Source organism: Pogoniulus pusillus, chromosome 12 (assembly GCF_015220805.1).
Source record: "Pogoniulus pusillus isolate bPogPus1 chromosome 12, bPogPus1.pri, whole genome shotgun sequence".
NCBI classification, from domain to species: domain Eukaryota; kingdom Metazoa; phylum Chordata; class Aves; order Piciformes; family Lybiidae; genus Pogoniulus; species Pogoniulus pusillus.
The window spans coordinates 25,254,047-25,274,082 of NC_087275.1; the positions used below are offsets into that span (position 1 = coordinate 25,254,047).

The 20,036-nt window shown below is 41.4% G+C and overlaps 1 protein-coding gene across 1 annotated transcript in view; it reads right to left on the reverse strand.

Moving 5' to 3' along the window:
- Positions 1-2,791: 2,791 nt before the first annotated feature.
- PRRG1 (proline rich and Gla domain 1) overlaps positions 2,792-20,036 on the reverse strand; it is a 36,581-nt gene continuing 19,336 nt past the window's right edge. Inside the window, exons 3-4 of the mRNA XM_064151943.1 lie at positions 16,614-16,774; positions 2,792-7,234 (exon numbers count right to left, since the gene is read on the reverse strand). Of these exons, the coding sequence (XP_064008013.1) occupies positions 6,713-7,234; positions 16,614-16,774 (683 nt within the window). The 3' untranslated portion in view covers positions 2,792-6,712. The remainder of the gene's footprint in view (positions 7,235-16,613; positions 16,775-20,036) is intronic.

Genomic DNA, 20,036 nt, shown 5'->3' on the forward strand with positions numbered 1-20,036 from the left:
CAATAGAACCATGGATGCAAGAGCAGACTATACAAGAATGAAGAAATAAAAGGAAGTATCAGTTCTACTGGCAAAGTGAAATGAATGACTTGTCATAAGACAGTTCAGGGGTAGCAGACAGGAACTTTTTTTGAGCTGGTCACTTTGTCGAGGGTTTTCTTTGACAGTAACACTTTTCACTGGTAAGAAAGGCTGTCTTCAGTGGGTTTAATCTTGGAAATGATCCACAAGTGGTGGCTCTGTTAAGACCAAAAGCAGTGCCAGCCTGTGCCTCTTTCTAGAATCATAGAATCAATCAGGTTGGAAGAGACCTCTAAGATCATCCAGTCCAACCTAGCACCCAGCCCTATCCAGTCATCTAGACCATGGCACCAAGTGCCTCACTGCATCCTAGCTGCCTTATGTCTGCACATGGCCCCACAGTTGTTTTTCACAGAAATCACTAATGCTGGAAAAGGCCTTTAAGATCTTTTGAGTCCAACTGTAGCTCAACTATGGTACCCTGAAGCCTCACATCTACACACTTTTCAAACACCTTCAGGGATGGTGACTCCACCATCTCCCCAGGCAGCCTGTTCCAATGCCTCACCACTCCCTTAGTAAAGAAGTCCAATCTAAACCTGCCCTGGCACAACTGAAACTCATTTTCTCTCATCTTATTACTAGTGACTTTGGAGAGGAGACCAACACCAGCCTCACTACAACCTCTTTTCAGGCAGTTGTAGAGAGCAGCCTTCTCTTCTCCAGGCTAAACAAGCCAACCTCCCTCATATGATCTGCCCTCCCAACCCCTCACCGTCCTCATTGCTCTTCTCTGGACATGCTCCATGTCCTCAATGTCTTTCCCACACTGTGGTGCTCAGACCTGAACACAGTACTCAGGCTGTGGCCTCACCAGTGCTGAGTACAGCAGCACAATCACTTCCCTGCTCCATCTGGACACAGAATTTTTGATACAGGCCAGGAGGCCATTGGCCTTCTTGGCCACCTGAGTCTGTCTGGCACTGAAATAGTGCATGGGGTATGAGCAAGGTAAGGGGACAATGAAACAAAGCAGGCAAGCTTGGATCCCAGATACTTATATATATATATATATATGGAAGATATTCATATATATATGAACCTTGCAGTACTGTCATTGAAGAATGTCCTGTTGTCATTAGAACCAAATGCCTCCTGACAGCACCAGCCACATAGCCAGAAGCTGACATTATTTCTGTTTGTGGCTGTCCCCATTCCTCTAACTGGAAAAATGGAGGAAAAGATAACTTGGGACACTAATGCTTTTCATGTGTAGTCACTGAGTAAACACTTTAAATCCTTGTGCACAGCAAAAAGCAGTTGCTGTAACACTGCCAGCAGTGACTGTTGAGTAAGAAAGTAAAGGAAAAATTGTAACCCTCTGACCCATGGAATAGGTCCAGGGCCTGTTCTGTGTGAGAACACATCCTACACCATGGCAAAGACCAGGGTAACACTCTGGTGCAGATTACTCCTTGCGCAGAGATTTCACTGCTGAGTATCAAAGCTCATTTTCTGACTACTTATTTCTTTCATGCTTTAAACCCAACCAACCCTGGCAGACACACAGGTATGTACCAAGTCTCTCCCTTGGAAAAGGGCACACTGAAAGGTTTGCTTTTGATTCTTAAGAATTTGTGGTTTCTAACAGAGAGGAAAACAGCACAGCAGTGTTTTTACTGCATGGTAACACTGACACAGGACAGGACACAGGGCTTAGTATTACATCAAGTGTTGCTGAGAGCTAAATGGAAATAAATGCTCCATTGTAGAGTTAAGAGAACATAGGTAAGGGCTTTCCTGTACTGACTTGTTACTTAGCATTCAGTAACTTGCTGCCAAATCAAAAACACAATTACTGAGATCCCGCTGCAAGAGAAAAGCATAGTTTCAACTTTTCTGGCAAAGACCAAAGTTCAATTACCCTGTAGCAAATCAATCAAATATGTGTGCAGCAAGCAGTGAAAGTGTACAGATGTCAACTTACTGCTTTCAGCTGAACATGGCTTTTCTTTTTAAAAATGAGCAAGCAGCACCAGGAAATATTTACCAAGCTCACATTACGAAGCAGATAGAAAGGAATCTATCAGTGTGATGTGAAGCGACACGGAACAGTGTTCAGGGCTCAGAAAACAATAGATAATTAACATTCATCACTAGCAAGCTGGCATGATGATTTGATTTTTATAGACACCAAGATTCATGATACCAGTTTATCATTATCTCTTGCCACGTTTCAATAGCTGGAAGCCAGGCATGCCGAGGCAATCATGCATTGAAACATGTGCAAACACATTAGTCAGTGCTGAAGGATGCATGGTCAGGACACTGAACGTGTACATGCACAGCAAATGCCACTTACCCCAACAGAGAATGTTCTCTTTGGATGGTGTTGGTCTTAGCTACACAAATAAGAGGTTACTAAGTGGAGCAAAGTGTTACAATGTGCACACGATGACTTGGAGCCTCCTTGCTCCAGATGACTCTCTTTACACTTTTGTAATGACCAGTACAGGATGGCACTTGTGTTTAGGAAACTGAGATATGTACCTCCTACTGGGCTTCACTGACATCTCCAGTCCTGTGGTAAGCTAGTGAAAAACACCAGGGACATATTAACTTATTTACCAGTGAAGTCTTCACTGGAATGGAGATCTTTAATTTCCAACGGGTTCATTGCACAAGGCTGAGTTGGTTTTCTCTCTGCTATTAATACATCAGTCCCAGAGCTCATAAAAGGTGTTGCAATCACTTTATTTCAAATGTCTGAAGCCAACTTTGAGATTAAGTCCTCTGACTTCAACATTTTTTGCTACAGAGTGCTGTTTCAGTTTGTTGTGGGAGAGAATAATTCCTGCTTTCCCTCAGCCAGTGACTATTATGTAGCTGTGGCTACAATGAGTGCTTCTAAAAAAATAAAGGAAATTTAAGATAAGCAGATTCAGAAATGATTAAAAATAAGCCTGAGTTTTGAAGGATTATCAAGTCTAAAATAGTAAATATATGTTAAGTTATCCAAACAAACTGGTTCCCTGCAACTAAGTACATGTAACAATGGAAATTAAAGGAACACCACTTAGATAATTCTCACTGTCACTGTATAGAATTGATACTTAGAAACATTGGAGGCATCTTAAAAAGGTTTATTTAGCATATTGAAAAACAAACATTACAAAAGTTTAAATAGGATAATTTAATGTAAACCAAACCCCCTTGAAATATGCAATACTGTAATCAAAAGTTATTTACAGCCAGTGAAGATAGAGCAACCTTCACTAAGTATCATTTAAGCAAATCATAGAATCAACCACGTTGGAAGTGACCTCCAAGATCATCCAGTCCAACCTATCACCCAGCCCTATCCAGTCAACTAGACCATGGCACTAAGTGCCCCATCCAGTCTTTTCTTGAAGACCTCCAGGTGACAGGTGTTGAAGTTAGTTTTAGTAGATAAATCATCTCAGTCCTAAGATAAGATGAAAGGTAATGTTAGGTTCCAAAGTGGGAAAAGGCAGTATCCTGCCTATTCAGGTCAATCAGGATAGCACAGCATTCAGTCTCACAAAACCTTTAGAGAGGTACAACTATAACTGTACAGTATTTATTGCATGACAATTCAACGATAGGATAGAGAAAACAATGCAGTGACCTGGGTTTAAAAAAAAAGAAGCAGCTGTATAAAAACCCAATGGAAATGACTTTTTATTTCTCAGTCAGATTAGAAAAGCCAGCCACAAGGCTAAGCTATTTGCCCATACTTTTCATAAACTAGAACTAAATACCTGACATTATTCCAACATGGAGAAAGCTGCTCAAGTCTCTTAGGAAATACATTTGGATAACTGTCCCAAAGCAAGCTTTGTTTAGTTAGGAAATTTATTCACCAAGACATAGGTTTAGAGTCCAAAATGGCTTTCATCTTATGGACATGGAAAAGGCATCACCCAAAAAATTCAACTTCTACATCATTTTAGGGATTTGGTTGTGGGTTGTCTTTTTTTTAAAGCAAAGTATCATTTTTGCATTGCACATGAAAAGTATCTAAAAGATATGGCAATGTATTCAACTTGAGAGCCACAAACATAAAAGCTGTTAGACGTGGTAGTGGAATATAGAGAAAGAAAAGGGAGGAGGAGGGAGAGGGGATAGAAAAAGAGCCAGCTGATCTCTGTAAGACTGCCCATGTTTAGGGAAGGATGACTGCTGCTGAATGACTTAATGAGAAATGAGTGATCTCCATGCATTTCCTACAGGAAAGTCTTACATCCAAACAAAAAGAAAGTTACTGCTAAAAACTATCAGCTGTGCTGGCAGGCACAGGAGATGCCAATATGGCACAGACATTTAAATACCAGCTCTTTTTGAGGTGATTCCTGCATGTTGAGATGAGGCACTTGATAATGTCTGCCTAAAGCAGTATATGAACTGTTGCTCAGTAGAAAAGGAGCTTCAACTTCTACAAGTGGTAATTCAGGACACACAAGAGCTATCAGACAGCCCAAAAACATGATCAAGGCAATTCTTACTATGAGTGTTCAAAATCTACTGTATTTATCTGCTCAATATCTATTATATAGAATAAACAGAAATAAGAATTCTCTTCTGACAACAGATTGGCCTGGAGTTCATCTATCAATTCTAATACAAATTGCCTATGCAGCTGAAGGCTTTCAGCAGACAACTGAGGCCACCCATTCTGTCAGAAATGAGAACATAAAATTAACCATAAGACCTTTCCTTAATTTGTCAGTACAGTATATCAAATTCTACAGAAGTGTGCAGATACATTTCTTTTCAGCAGCCTTCTGTAGCACTCCTTAGGGAAAAGATGGGCCAAGCCCCCATGAGGCAGTAGACACCATCACACATCTCAGAATTAACACTCATTTCAAATGGATGGAATTGTCACTTCATTTAGAGTGTTTAGAACAAGATGCAGTTTGGGTTTCTGTTGTAAGAAAGCAAATATACCACAGCAGTCCTCCAGGGCTAATTACATTTCAATTTATGCTAAGTGATTAGAACAATACTAAAGCTAATGCCAGGCTACCTTAGTGTGAGAAGACAGAGAACTGAAATGAGTATTCAGAAGCTAAACCAAGCAACGAACTTGGAAATCAAACTGGGAAAGAAAGAATTGGCACACTACAGCCGGCACCACCATAACTATCACCAGCATCTAAACCAGGTGGTTAGAATTCTGTACAAGCCTCTATTCTATCAAAAAGTCACTCCAGACTAATGCTTGGGGCTACAGCTCTGTTGTATTCTAGGAAATACAACACAGTGAGTCTTCACAGTCTTGCCCTATGCCAAGTGGGCCCTGCAGCTCACAGCTGGAGGGCAGAGCCAGGCTGACCACACAACTTCTGGATCCACCCTGGACTCATGTGCTTCCCAGCACCTCTTAGATGAGTACCTGCAACCTAAGAGCTGTGAAAAAGAAGAAAAAACAGAAGAGTTGTGCACTTCAAGAATTCATGCCATGGATAAAAACACTACACTGCTCTGAGAGAGAATGAAAACTCCAAGCAGTGTTAATTCATTGTTAACTTTGGCAACACAAGCACCTTGTTGGAATGGACAGGTAATAAATATATTTGCTTGGAAAAAAGGAATCTGTGTTCTCTGCAGGGGATTTCCACAGCCTGCACATGTGGTACATGGAAGTACTTACTCAAGAGGCAAAAGAGCATCAGGAATTGAGGAAGGAGTTTTTATTTCAAAGTTGGGGGAGAAAAAAAAAGGCACACACACTGAATGCTTTCCCTTTTTCTTCCCTTTTGAAAAGGAGAGGAATACCTTTGGACTTACACGTTTATGGATAATATCCTAAGGTCCCAGTGAAGACTGTGGTAGGAAGACTATGATCAGGATTTTATCCACTCTTGAGTATGTCAATATTTCATTATATACTGCTGCACGAATTTTCAAGTCTGAAGTTAACATATGCACACTTCTCACCTCTAGAATACAAAGTTACCAACAGAGAGGAGAAGGGAGAGGAAAGGCAGAGCACAGACAAAAATGTACACTAATAAATTCATGAATTACCACCTCGAATTGTTAGATTTTAAATGTCTGCAGAATTTTGGCTTGTAACAGCAAAAGCTTTAGGATACACCTCTTCTGCCAGGACTCTGAAATTATTGCTACTACACCAGCACACTCTGGTGTGAACGCAAGGGCAAACTGCTCTCAGCCTTCCAAGGGCCCAGGATAAGCTGCAGCACATAACAAAAATCCAAGCAAGGAAAAAACCCCAAGATGACAAGAGGTGATACTGCAAAATCAGTCTCTTTTAGTGTAAATAGCTATCTAAAAATGCCACTTAAGAATTCCCAATTTCAGGCAATTCTGACAGTCTGCAGCAGGAAATGGGAAGGGATTCCATGAATCTTGTGGGGAATGTGGACAACATTTGGTATCAAACAAGTGACACCCCTCAGATCAGAGGTACTTCTGAGAAGTATGACAGAGCACCACATTGTACTTGCACTACACTCTCAATACAGATTCCTTATCTTTTAAGACCTGCCAAAAAATCCCAAACCCAAAGAACAAGTGAATCTAACCAAAAGTGAAGTTCATTGTACAAGTCCATTAAATTATAGAAATGCATAATAAGACAAGATAAAGTGCTACAAAAGTGATTAGTAATTTCTTTAAAGTCTGTAGCATTCGTCCTGCTTTACTTAGTACTGCTGACAATAGGAGACAGTGCAACTGCACTGGCTGAAGCAGAATTCACAATGTCTTCATATTGTGGAGGTGGATCTAAATGTTGTTCAGTTTCACTTCTCATGCTGATTTCACCAGTGGCTTCCTCGTATGAAGGAGGAGGATCACAGTTGGAGAGCCTTGTGGATATTGAGTCTGATCGTCCATCTGCATAGCTCAGGCCTCCTGGAGAGAGCCCACCGACTTCATACATTTCCTCCTGTGGGGAATGAACAACGCTGAGAGGCGGTGGAAGAGGACCTCTTCTGTCAGGCACAGCACCATCACTCATCGCTTCGTGGGCTCCCCTATGCACGTACACTGACTGTCTACGCATTTTCTTTTTGAACAGGCATCTCCATATGACAAAAATGACAATGAGGATGACAAAAAGGCCAATGATTAATGGAAACGCAAGGTAAAATGAATACCAGGAATGTCCTGTGTTACTTTCTCCCTGCAGTCCGTTTTTGTAGACTTTCCAGAACTCCTTCTAGAAGAGTAAGACAGGATAAGTCAGAACTATTCAACAGTTTTTAGAAAGGAAGTAAATCACTGTAGTCAAATTGTTTTAAATGAATGAGGGGAAAAAAAAAAGGCATTTTAAATACTGATGATTAAAATAAGAAGAGAAATGGATAAGCACACACAATAAACTTGCCAATTGCCTTCCAATGTGACTAGTGATACAAAAGAGATTGGCTTTTTTAAACCAAAAAACCCTCACTGCTTTCAGGATTCCTGTGCCTGCATTTATGATTTACAAATGTGCAGCACAGACAGGACTAGATGACAAAAAAAAACCCCCACAACCCAGGAAATTTAATCAGCATGCACAGCAGCCAACTGGATCCCAATTTTTCTGCGCCGCTCAAGGTAAAAGTTAGAGGTTGGTTTGTTTCTTTTAAAATTGGAATACTAATGCAATCTGACAGGGAAATACAGTTTTGGGACAACAGACCATTTTGGCACAGCATAGCTATGTTGCATTGACTCCCCTCACCCTCTGGCTCACAAAGCAATTGCTGCCAGCTTATTATGAGTTGATTCGGATCCTCTGTTTATAGTTAAAAATAGCTCCAAGCACACAGCTTATTATATTCTAGAAATTTTGACAACACAGCTGCAGATAAATGGAACAGAAAGTGAAAAGTGAAAGTATGAACAAGTGAAAATAAAGATGAGGGAGGCCACCAGTACTTGAAAACATTCATTTCTGTATTCATATGCACAAGCACCGGCACCAAGGATCATGCCACTACCCAACTTCCTCCGCAGGGAATGCTACGAACACAAAAAACACAGTATAAAGAAAAGCATAACCTGCCCCTAACAAAATAGCCACCCTCACCTGAAATAAGATACCTCAGAATCATAGAATCGACCAGGTTGGAAGAGAACTCCAAGGTCATCCAGTCCAACCTAGCACCCAGACCTGTCCAATCAACTAGACCATGGCACCAAGTGCCTCATCCAGGCTTTTTATTTAACACCTCCAGGGATGGTGACTCCACCACCTCCCTGGGCAGCCCATTCCAATGCCAATCACTCTCTCTGGCAACAACTTCCTCCTAACATCCAGCCTATCTCTCCCCTGGCACAACTTGAGACTGTGTCCCCTTTTTCTGTTGCTGGTTGCCTGGCAGAAGAGACCAACCCCCACCTGGCTACAGAAGAAAAGCCTCCTCTTCTCCAGAGTGAACAACCTCAGCTCCCTCAGAAGAATATCAGAAGCATGCTCTAAATAGGTTAGATGTGGTCTTTGTGCCTGCCTGAGGAGCATCAGAAATATATTCCCAATAGGTTAGATGTGGTCTTTGTGCCTGCCTGAGGAGCATCAGAAATATACTCCCAATAGGTTAGATGTGGTCTTTGTACTCTTCCACTGTTTCGTAGTCATGTGTAACTTCAGAAAAAAGCCCACAGTGAACCACCCCCCTGCCTAAATCCATACCAGGAGCTCTGAACTCCCTGCTTTTCTTTCAAAAGGCAGAGACCAGCATCTATTTTAAATGACAGCACACACCTCACATTTACTATCAGTCACGAGGTGAACGTGATGTTGCCACTGTTCTTGGTAAAGGATATATTCAGGTTGTAGACTGACTGACTCAGTGCACAAACAAGTCAGCTCCATCACTTTTTCGAGTTCAGGACTGCTGCTGCATGAGCAGCACTAAACAGAGAATACCACAAAACTGAGCTCAGAGGCAGCTTAGGTCGAGAAGCAGCATGGTCTTTCTACCATAGTGGCTAAGCTTGCTCTGTGCAAAGCCAGGAGCAGGACACCCTGGGCAAAATACATTCTCATGCTGATGCTCCTAGATGAGAATTTACTAGGGTTAGAAGCAATGCCATGTGCACAGAAGTACTGCCTATCCCGTAGATTTAAAGAAGGTAAATTCAGTCCTTCTTAATCCTACATTCAGAACAAATACAAATCAATAATCATTTTCAAAATCCTTAATTGCCACGGTAATACAGGATCAGGAGGTTATCCTCAATGCCAAGCCCCAATAGCACAGGCAGTGTGCTCCTCTGATGTGAGCCCAGGCCATGTTAAGTCAAGTAGAACCGACTTCAGACAAAACAAGCAAGTCATGGAGGATGGACTAACTTCTCTGAATACTTCTCTACTACAAGGGTCTTCCTTGATGCATTATTATACAGTGAGCCCTGTATCAACTATGATGACTTCAGAACAACATATTTGAAGATGGCAAACTAACATTAAAAAATTACCTTAGTTGTACAATTGAGGACTTTTGGGATCTCTGCATGATAAGAACCAACAAAACCAAACACTTCAGAGAGTCATAGAATGGTCTGGGTAGGAAGAGACTTTTGAAGGTCATCCAGTCTGACTACCCCCTGCAGTCAGCAGGGGCATCCTCAACTAGACCAGGTTTCCCAGAGCAACTTCACCTCTCCCCATCAGATCACCAGGTGATTAAGATCTGTTACCTTTCCATATGGTTTGAATACAACCAACTAGATTCTTTAGTGGAACAAATCATAAATATATCGAGGACTACAAAAATAGCAAAGGATTTATTAGGATTATTAAATGCTACTGTCTGTGTTGGAGCCAAACTTTGCACCTCACTCTTTTGCTGCCTCAGCAGCAGCAAAGGAATAATATGGTACAATGTTTGCAAAGACCTACCAGAAGTCATCAAACATACTTGTGCAAATGTGTGTAATTTAAAAAGATTCTGTGGAGGAGTAAGGTAGTGTTGATGAGAAGGAAGAAATCACACTTCTTCCTCAGCAATATATTTTGTGTTGCAGACTGCAGAGGAAATGCACCTACTTCAGTGGAAGGATAGTAGGTTGTGACTAGTATTTTCGTACTGTTTCCTTGTTACTTCTAGCTGAGAACATGTCTCTGTACCTTCTTCAGAAAGCTAAAATACCAGTTACTGTGCAACGTGGCAAAGCAGCAGAACAGATGTTTTCCCAGTGGCAGGCAATTAGTTCAGAATAGGATATGTGGCTGTGGGGGATGCTCAACTTGATGGTGTGACTAGACAGGTGCATAAAGAGCTTAAGGTAAGAGCTTAAGGATGAAAATAGCATCCACTTTCACTTCCATGCAAGACAAAGGAAGAGAGTTTCGACATACACACCCTCATCAAAAGTTACAGTGTTTTAGGTGTACAGCTGCCTTGCAGAGATAGAGGGATACTGCCTTGCACACGGTAAGAAACACTAAGAAGGAAACACCTATTAAGTAACTTGGAAAAACAACCAAAACCCAACAGAACTCTCAATTTCCTTCTCTGAAGGAAAAGAAAAAAAAAAAGCAAAAAACAACTTCACAACCCCTCACCAACCTGTCATGGAAGGCTAATAGGCCTAAAACATGCCTTGGCTTGCCCTGCCCTTCTGCTGATAGGGGAGTCAAGGGCAGGAGGAAGCGAAGGCTTGGGCCATTATGTCCCCTCCCAAAGTGATAAACAGGTGTCCACAGGTGTTTAGGTACTTATTAGTGTCTTACCCAAATAAGGGTAAGCAAGCCCCAGTTTCACCTAATATGGTCAGTTTGGTAAATGCCATTCTTATTGGTGAATCTCTGTGGTCAAGAGCCATTACACTCACTTAATGAACTGCCCATAAGCAGCCTTGTGAAGACTTTCCTGACTGAACTGTGATCTGTGTGAGATAGTATTGTCCTGCTCTGGCAGGGGGGTTGGACTGGATGATCTCCTTGGGTCCCTTCCAACCCCTAATACCTTGTGATCCTGTGAATTAGAACCCCAAATTAACTAGTCTGTATATAGTTTGTGGGCAGGGCTTTATGGACATAAAATAACTACATATTTTATAATTCCTGCCTTGTTAATTGGCCCAACTAAATCACAACCAAAAACTAGCATAGTAGATCCTTGCATTCTTGCAAGCCCAATTTCAAAGAGGAACACAAAGACTTAGATCCATACTGGCAGAATTGACAGGAACAGCAGGAAATTAGGTCTGAGTTGTGCAGCTGCCAAGCAACAGCCCCTCTGCCCTGCCATCCCACTGCTATGCTGAACTGTAAAGTGAAGGCACAAAACAAGGACAAGTTGCCCGGTCAAAGTCAAATCGTGCCCAAAAAACCCACAGAGAACTTGGATTAATTTTACACACTGTGAGGTTTGTATAAACTGCTATGAAAACAACAACAAGAGGGGGAAATACTGAAAACCTGTAAAGTAGCTGTAGAACTCAAACAGAAAGTTAAACAGTAATTTCCAAGTTGGAAAACTCGCAGCACAACAAACATCCCCTCCACAGTGGCAGGTCTCTTAAATCACCACCAAGAAGGACTTTACTTCTACCAGACAAGATTGTTAACTTGTGATTTATGAAAAAGACACTCCAGTAATTATTTATGCTTGAGTGCTGTACAGCTACAGCTGGGAACACCAGGCATAGATGCCTTAAAAGGATGAAAAACTAAGTTAAGCACGCCATGGAATCAGATAACCACAGTGGAAAAGCCTTAGAAAACATCTAAGAGAAATTCTCACCAAGAACTACTTTTCTGAATGTCCCTTATTGCTTTAGCAAATAGAATTTTAAATCATCAAAAGGAATTCTCAAGGACATCCTACACAGTTACGGCCAATTTGCCAGAATTTTGTTTCCCTTTTATTTCTAATGCCTCTTAGAATGCAGTCAGCATCAGCCAACTCGATCTGAATGCTGAATCAAGTAAGAGTTCCACATGAAGGTTAAGAGACTCACATCCTGCTGAAAATTTTTGCTGAGGTCTTTACTACATTTGGCAGCATTGTCAGTTTCACATCACTCTTGGTCAATTGTCTGACTTGCTTTAAAGTTGGCCTAATAATACGGCAGCCAGAAGACTGCTTGGTAGTCAGTAGGCAGAGGATGTAGACAAAGCAATAATGGGAAGTGAGCATACCTGCTACACTGTTTTTTTCTCATCTGCCCTCAATTTCAGGTGGCAGGGAGAGATTCACCTCTTCCCTTCTGGGTTTTTATCCAGCATCTGTAATTACACACAGACTGATGGCAGGAGTTTTACCTGAAAACACTGTTTTAGGTCTGATGCTGTCAAGTTGCGTGTTAAGCTTTTTAGTGCTAAGTTTTGCTAGAGAATTGAGCTTTACAGAGAACCTTGAAACTTCTGTAGGAAATCTGAAGCAAAGGAAGATCTATGACTTCTGTCTTGTCAAATCTTAATGCAATGTAATTTGGAAAAATGAGTTAAGGGAAATAAAATTAGTATCAGTGCTCCAATCACAGATTGGCACACTAACCTTTGAACAAATCTTTTCAGGCTCCCAACAACCTTAGACAATGAACCAGTGACCCCATGCAGTGCTGCCTGCAGGCTATTGGTACTACAAATAAACAGCTTTACTAGATCAGATCTAGGGTTCACCTAATCCGTTACCTTCTGTCTGACAGCAATCATCAGAGACTGATGAAAGCAGAGTTCAAACATAAGGAGGCAGCGATAACTCTCACAGCTTCCACATGTTTGTGCTTCAGAAATGTCCATCACCCAAAACTGACCCCTTTTGTTCAGTGGTTCCAGACTGATTTATCTTCTGATCACTTAAATCATTGTTCTCTGAGCCTATTCAAGCTCTTACATCTGAGACATCACATGACAAACCAGTCCACAGCTCTATTACCCATGGTGAGAAGAGATACTTGGACTTGCTTTGAACCCACTCTTTCTAGTTTCCTTGGAGGGCCTCTTAGCTCTGCTGTCAGAAAGGTGGCAAGTGATTGACATCAGCTCAATCTTCATGCTACTCACAGACATCACCCATATTCCCTGGACTAAGTCTTTCCCAATCTTGTTACAGAAGTCTTTTCCTATCTTTGGTCAACTGTCACACTTCTCTGGTCCTCCCTCAGCTACAAGTTCACTTTTTATAGGAGGTAAGAGCTGTACAAGGCACATTCAAGATGTGGTTCTGCAATGATATGGCTACATTCTGCATTTTGTTCCCTATTCCTTTCTTCAAAGTTTTAGCATTCAGGTTTTTATTTTCTACTGTTTGACTGCTGAGCATTAAATTCAAGGCTCCATAGATTCAAATTCAGATCTTGTTAATGAGTTGAGATATATCTCATATATATATATACACATAAAATGTATGTTTCCTTTCCCCTGCATGTGTTACATTTTTCAACACTGAATTTCATATGCTAATTCATCCACAAAGTCCTGTAAATTATCCCGTGTGTAAATTATCCCCTGTCTCTAATCACACTGACTTAATAGTATTGTCCTAAAAATTAACTTCAGAATTGTAAATAATAATTCTGAACTTAACAAAATCCTCAAGCTCAGACAACATTAAAGGCATTCAGTATTTTCATGACAGCTGTGCATGTACTCTTGACTCACACAATCCTAACTTCCAAGAAAAGCCTCACACATCAAAAAGAGCTTGAGGGAACTGCTAGATATTATTGTAATGTTACAAATCTGGAAGTTGCACACCTTCTCCAGACTCAAAAACAAGGAACCAAATTGCATGAAACAAAATTACCGTAAGATAAATAAGCTATAGACTCTTTGAATTCCAGTCTAACTCATACTATGAAATCATTGTGTCTTTGTTACTCTGAACATAGTGTATCATGAACACAGAATGTCAAGGGCTGAAAGGGACCTTGAAAGATCATCCAGTCCAACCCTGCTGCCAGAGCAGGAGTGCCTGTACCAGATCACACAGGAATGCATCCAGGCAGGTCTTGACTATCTCCAGAGAGGGAGATTCCACAACCCCCCTGGGCAGCCTGTTCCAGTCTTCTGTCACCCTCACAGTGAAAAGTTTTCCCCATGTTTACATGGAAGTTCCCATGCCTCAACGTCCACCCATTGCCCCTGTCACAGGCATCGCCAAGCAGAGCCTGGCTCCATCTTCCTGGAACTCTCCCTTTGCTTATTTATAAATATTAATAAGGTCCCCTCCCAGTCTCCTTCTTCCCAAGCTAAAGACCCCCAGCTCCACAGTCTCTTCTCATAAGGAAGATGTTCCACTCCCCTCATCATTTTTGTGGCTCTGTGGTGGACTCTTTCAAGCAGTTCCCTGAGATCCTTCTTAAACTGAGGGGCCCAAAGCTGGATGGAATATTCCAGATGAGGCCTCACCACATCCAAGTAGAAGGGTAGGAGAACCTCTTTCAACCTACTAACCACAGCCCTTCTTATACACCCTAGAATGGCATTGGCCTTCTTGGCCACAAGAGCACATTGCTGACCCATAGTCAAAGGGTAGGAGAACCTCTTTCAACCTTACTAACCGCAGCCTTTCTTATACACCCTAGAATGGCATTGGCCTTCTTGGCCACAAGAGCACATTGCTGGCCCATGGTCAACCCCCAACCTATACTGCTACACGGGATTGTTCTTTTGTGATCCTAGTCTACTGCATCCATTTCCTTCTCCTGGGACACAAACATTAAGTCTTACTAAGGATGGATACTGCCTGGGAGAAACAATGAACTAAGTAAAGCCCTTAGAAGCAAAAGAAGCTACTCAGGCAGGATTGCACATTCTAAGAGCCTGGTCTATTAGTAAGCTACTGACTGAATAAAGCAGCTAGGCAAAAAGGATACAGCAGTAGAAATGAATAAAAGGTCAGGATCTGCTTCTCCACTGTGACACAAAGGTTGTGGCAAGAGTGAAAATGTTTCTATTTTCCCATTTCTCAAATAGCTCTGCAAGGGAAATGCTATCTACTAAAATAGAAAACGTTCCTAGCTGGGGGAAAAGAACATGAATTGTGAGGCATTGTTTAGTCAGGCTCTCCCTAGTGTCTTGAACTGCTGTGTTATGACTTCACACAAGTTGTATCATTGTATGCACCATTCTTAATTATGCAATGAGCTATCATTAGCAATGGCCACGCCAAGCCAGCTTGGTGAGGTAAAAAGCATGTGTGTGTGTGCACTTTAAAACCTCAAAGCAGCAGCTTTGAAGAGATGCTCCATGTCCTACTCTTTCATTTTAGTGAGTTCCAAAGTTCTCATTTCAGCCATATCCATCTACCCAGGTATGACCTCCAACAAAAAGACACCAAGAACTTCAAATGTTCAATGTGTCTGCACACATTGTTATTTTTTGATGTAGAGCTAAGCCACTGAAGACTGGGATGCCTCATCTGTCTGAACTCTAGAAGAAACCAGCAGTGCTCCCTGTCCTGCTTTGTTCACTATCCCATTGGCCTTGCAAATACAATTTCTTTGTGCAAAACCACACAGAGAGGACATAAGACATTTTGATTGATAATTTTTCTGAATTACATTTTCTAGCACTTGTTTTCCATTTTAGATTTATCCACAAGTCCAGCCCTAATTTCATCCACATCTGTCTTGTATTAAATAAAAAAAAAAATATATTCTTGACTTCATTGCATTAAATAGGTCAGAAGCCACCATCAGAACCCCATGTGCTGTTTTCATTTGTTGGGAAACAAAACAAGATATGTTTGGTATGATGTGCAGCTACTGCTTGTAGAGTTATTAGTCCACAAACTCCTTTTAATTGGAGAAGCCAACGGACTTACGCAACAATTAACTGCGTGGGCAGTATCTGCTTCATTCCCACCGAGTTAATGTCTCACTGTCCTTGCACAACACAGGTTAGCACTGAAATTTATGTTCTTTCCATGGTTTAGAGCACTGCTGCTTAATGATAGTCTCCGTGGGGCTTGCAGATTTTAGACTGAAGAAGGCTCCTACTCTTCCTTATTTTTAGACTACTAATAGTCTTGGCACCGAACGCTTTGGCCAGCTGCAACAGCACCTGGGTTTATTTTAAGGTGTAATTTTTAGATGGAAATCTTTTTGAGCTGCTCACTCATTTCATGTGAACATAATCAATAAGTGAGTTATTCCAGAGTGAAGAAAGCAAAGGCTTGTGCCCTCTCATTTTGTGTATTTCCCACAACAGTCCCAGTCCCATTATTTCTTCCAAGCAAAACTGCATTCATGATATCCAGGTTAGACTCAGGTGTGTGACGACAGGAGAACCAGGACCTAGGTCATCTGGGTAAACAGTGTTGCCAAATGGATGACACCTTTACCCACCTTTCCTCAAGTGGGGGGCATTAATTAATTCATGTTCCTTTTCCTCCCAGTTGCAAGTTCTCACAACATTTATGAGCATAATTCTCTTTGAGACTTCTACTCCCTTCAAATTCAGTTCAATTGGGACAAAGGATTCAAAATTTACTGCTGTGCAGTCTGTCCTTCTCCACCTTATTTACTTAAAGTAAAAGGCTCAAAAGAAAAGCAAATCTAATATGATGTCAGAAAACACAAAAGAACTCAAGCACACCCCAAAACTTAGTATCAAAGCACTGCATGCATCTTTAAACACACACCAAACCTACCGTTCTTTCCTCATTTTCAAATGCTTCTCTTGCTTCTTCATAGCTACAGATTTCTTCTCTGCACTCATGTTCTATGTCACCTGGCTTTAATTCTTCCAGAAAGGTGTTGGCTCTTGGGTATCTTTTTAACAAAGAATTGGCTTTGTCCTCTGTTAAGAACACTGATTAAGAAAAGAGATAACAAAGGTCACTTCTAAAATAGATCTCCAAAACCGCATGCTAAAATTGCCCAAAGAAAACATGCTCTGGGCAGCAGTTTTTTTTCAAAGTCTGCCCCTTTATTTATTATGATAAAAGGCCTTTCCTAATTTTCTTCACTATTATAAGTACCTGGGCCTACAATTTCAGCAGTTATTGCTACACCATCATAAATGCAATGGACCTCAACTTGGCATCACAGTCATTTATGCCTAACCAAGATTGAAGCCAGTGCCTGAGTAGAGCACTCGGGAGAGGCATGTGCTCATGCAGCTTCTTAAACTAAGATGACACAGAACAAAGAACTCCTGCTTGTGAACATTCAAACAGATATTTGCAACTGCCTGAGGGCATCACAGCCAGAATGCTCTGAAGTTCTGCATATAAATGTTTATGAGTATTACCCAGACACACACACCAAAACAGGCTGCATTTATCAAAGTTTTCAGTCCCTCAGTTTTCCCAGGCCACTTTGAAACAGACCTGCTCCATTCACTCAACCACAAAACAGTTCCTCTTTTGGGGTGTGGGGGGAAGTAGCCTTTATTTTCTGGAATTGTACAGAAAACCTGACTTTAGTTGATGAATCAAATAAAATAACCCCAAAAGGCAACCAATGTTTTCTGACACAGGCATTCTTTTTATGAATTGCTTAGTTTTCTGTTCAAGGAAAAAAGCTGGAAGCAATCTCATCTCTTCTAATGTTCCAACTTACCCTCAAACACCTTGACCCAATGATTTTCACAGTAATATATAGTAACTGGAACATTCCAAAATCTAGCAAGATGAATTACTCAGAATTGTAATGTGCAGTGAATGATGTAGAGATTCTCCACGTACTTCAGATCAAGAAGCAAGAACACCAGGTTAGTGCAACGCTGCTCCTGGTCTCTCTCTGCCAGCTAACGACTGCACTGCCATACCGACTTTCATAGAATCCATACCACTTTCATAGAGTCCTTGAATGGTTTGGGGTTGAAAGGGACCTTAAAGATCATCTATCTACCAATCCCCTCTGCTGTGAGCAGGGCCATTTTCCACTAGATCAGGCTGCTCAAAGTCCCATCCAGTCCCCCCAATTTTACAGAGGGGATGCATCCACAACCTCTCTGGCCAACATGTTCCAGTGTCTCACCAACCTCACTCTCAAGAATTTCTTCCTAGTACCTAATCTTATTCCAGTTTGAAACCGTTAGCCCTCATCCTATAACTACACTCCCTGGTAAAAAAAGTTCCTTTCCATCTTTGCTGTAGGTTCCATTTGGGTGCAGGAAGGCTGCTATAACATCTCCCCAAAGCTTTCTCTCCTCCAGGCTGAAGAACCCCAACCCTCCCAGCCTGTCTTCATAGGGGAGGTACTCAAGTCCCCTGATCATCTTTGTGGCTCTGCTCAGGACTTGCTCGACCAGGCCCTTGTCCTTATGTTGGGGCCCCCAGGTGGATGACCACTCCAGGAGGGTCTCATGAGAGCATAGTAATTAGAGGGGGAGAATCACCTCCCTTGACCTTATGGCCACACTTCTCCTGACACAGTCCAGGTTGTGTTCCCACACAATTTCTTGACCTATGCAATCATTTCTGCATCAGTTCATTTACAGCTAGTCTAGGACTGCTGATATGTTATGAAGTCAAGCCCTCAGTGTCTGCTGAAGGACAGAGACAGCCTGGTCTAAGCACTGATTTATCTATAATTTTATATGAATCAGTTCACTAGGTTTTTTTTCCCCTTAATATCTGATTTAGTATTTTAAACCAGGATGCCAGCAAGTCTACAAAGACAATGTTTTTGCTTTAGATAGAAGTGGTGGCTTTTCAGTAGTGAGGCACATCTAATTTCATTTAGTCTCTGTGATATACTTAGTCACAAATCATCAGACAATTCTCTTCATTTTGCAAAGGATTAAATGAAGATTTGAAGATTAAACTCCAAACCTCCCATACTTTCAGCTGAATACACGTGGTATGTACACACACCACACAAAGTATGCTATTCATGACATTGCCAGGGCTTGAGAGATACAACTCTGCAACGGCACCCACTGCAATTTTGATTTTCTAAAGCAATACAGGTGAGCACACAGGCATCTCCTACTGTGTAAATCTACTGACCAAATAACATAGAAATTAACCTCCAAAATCTCTTCAAAAAGGAAAGAAAATGTGATGGCTTTTTTCCATTTCACAATTGCTCTGACTGCCCTCCAAGCCTGAAGAACTTGGTCTCTTTCAACATGCCTCACTGATCATGTCAATGTGATGAGCTGAAGGACTTGTTCATATCATGCAGTCAGTCACCATGCAGCCTTGAGTGGGGATGGACTGTCAGTGCTGTACCCACTTCTCACAAACTCCTCCTCTGTGCATTCATGCAAGCTACAGCCCAGAGTCTCTTAAGAGTGCCCATATGTGGAGTCACCCAAGAGTAGATAACGCACTATAAATCAAACTTCTCTTCATTCAGCAGATACAACCTAAGGAATTTCACTTCATAGCTGGCATCCATCCCTTTTTTGTTAGCAATCTGAATTGAGAAAATGTCCTTATTCTTTCACAATAGTTTGGAAAATAGAGGAAAAAAAATGTAGAGGAGAATCAGCCACACTCCATACTAGTTCTCAGTGTATCTGAGAAATAATGATCCATTAGTTCAGACAAGAAATGGCTTTTGGCCCTGCAAGGCTAGGAAAAAAAATGAAGCATGTTAATTTGTTTTGATTTGGCATTTTAAAAGCTCTGCCACTCCCAGGGACTTTAAATCCTATTGGGAAATCAATAGACAGGTAGCAAGGAAACATAAAAATCTACACTGATCAGAGCAATCTTGACAGACGCTGACTGCAATACAGAATCAGTCATTGCCTGAAGAATCCTATAAAAAGGGATAATGGAACTATCTTGCTGAAACCACTTTGACTTCTTAGTATTCCAAGACCATCAGCCTGTAGACATTCAGTTATAATTGTAGAGGAGCATGCAAAAAAGGGCTTTGGGTTGGATGCCTACCTAACCAAGCTACAGCATGGCTAAATTCATAACAGCTGTTACTACAGAGCTGAGAAGAATCAGAGAAGAATTGCAGGTGACAACACTGAAGTAACAAAGCAAGATAAAACTTACTTTTCCACTTCAAGGGGTTTAACTAGCAAATGTAAGGTAAAGGAAAAATAAAAGTTATGATTTTGGCATTATGTAAGATAGACACAGAAACAAATCACCTAAAGTGCC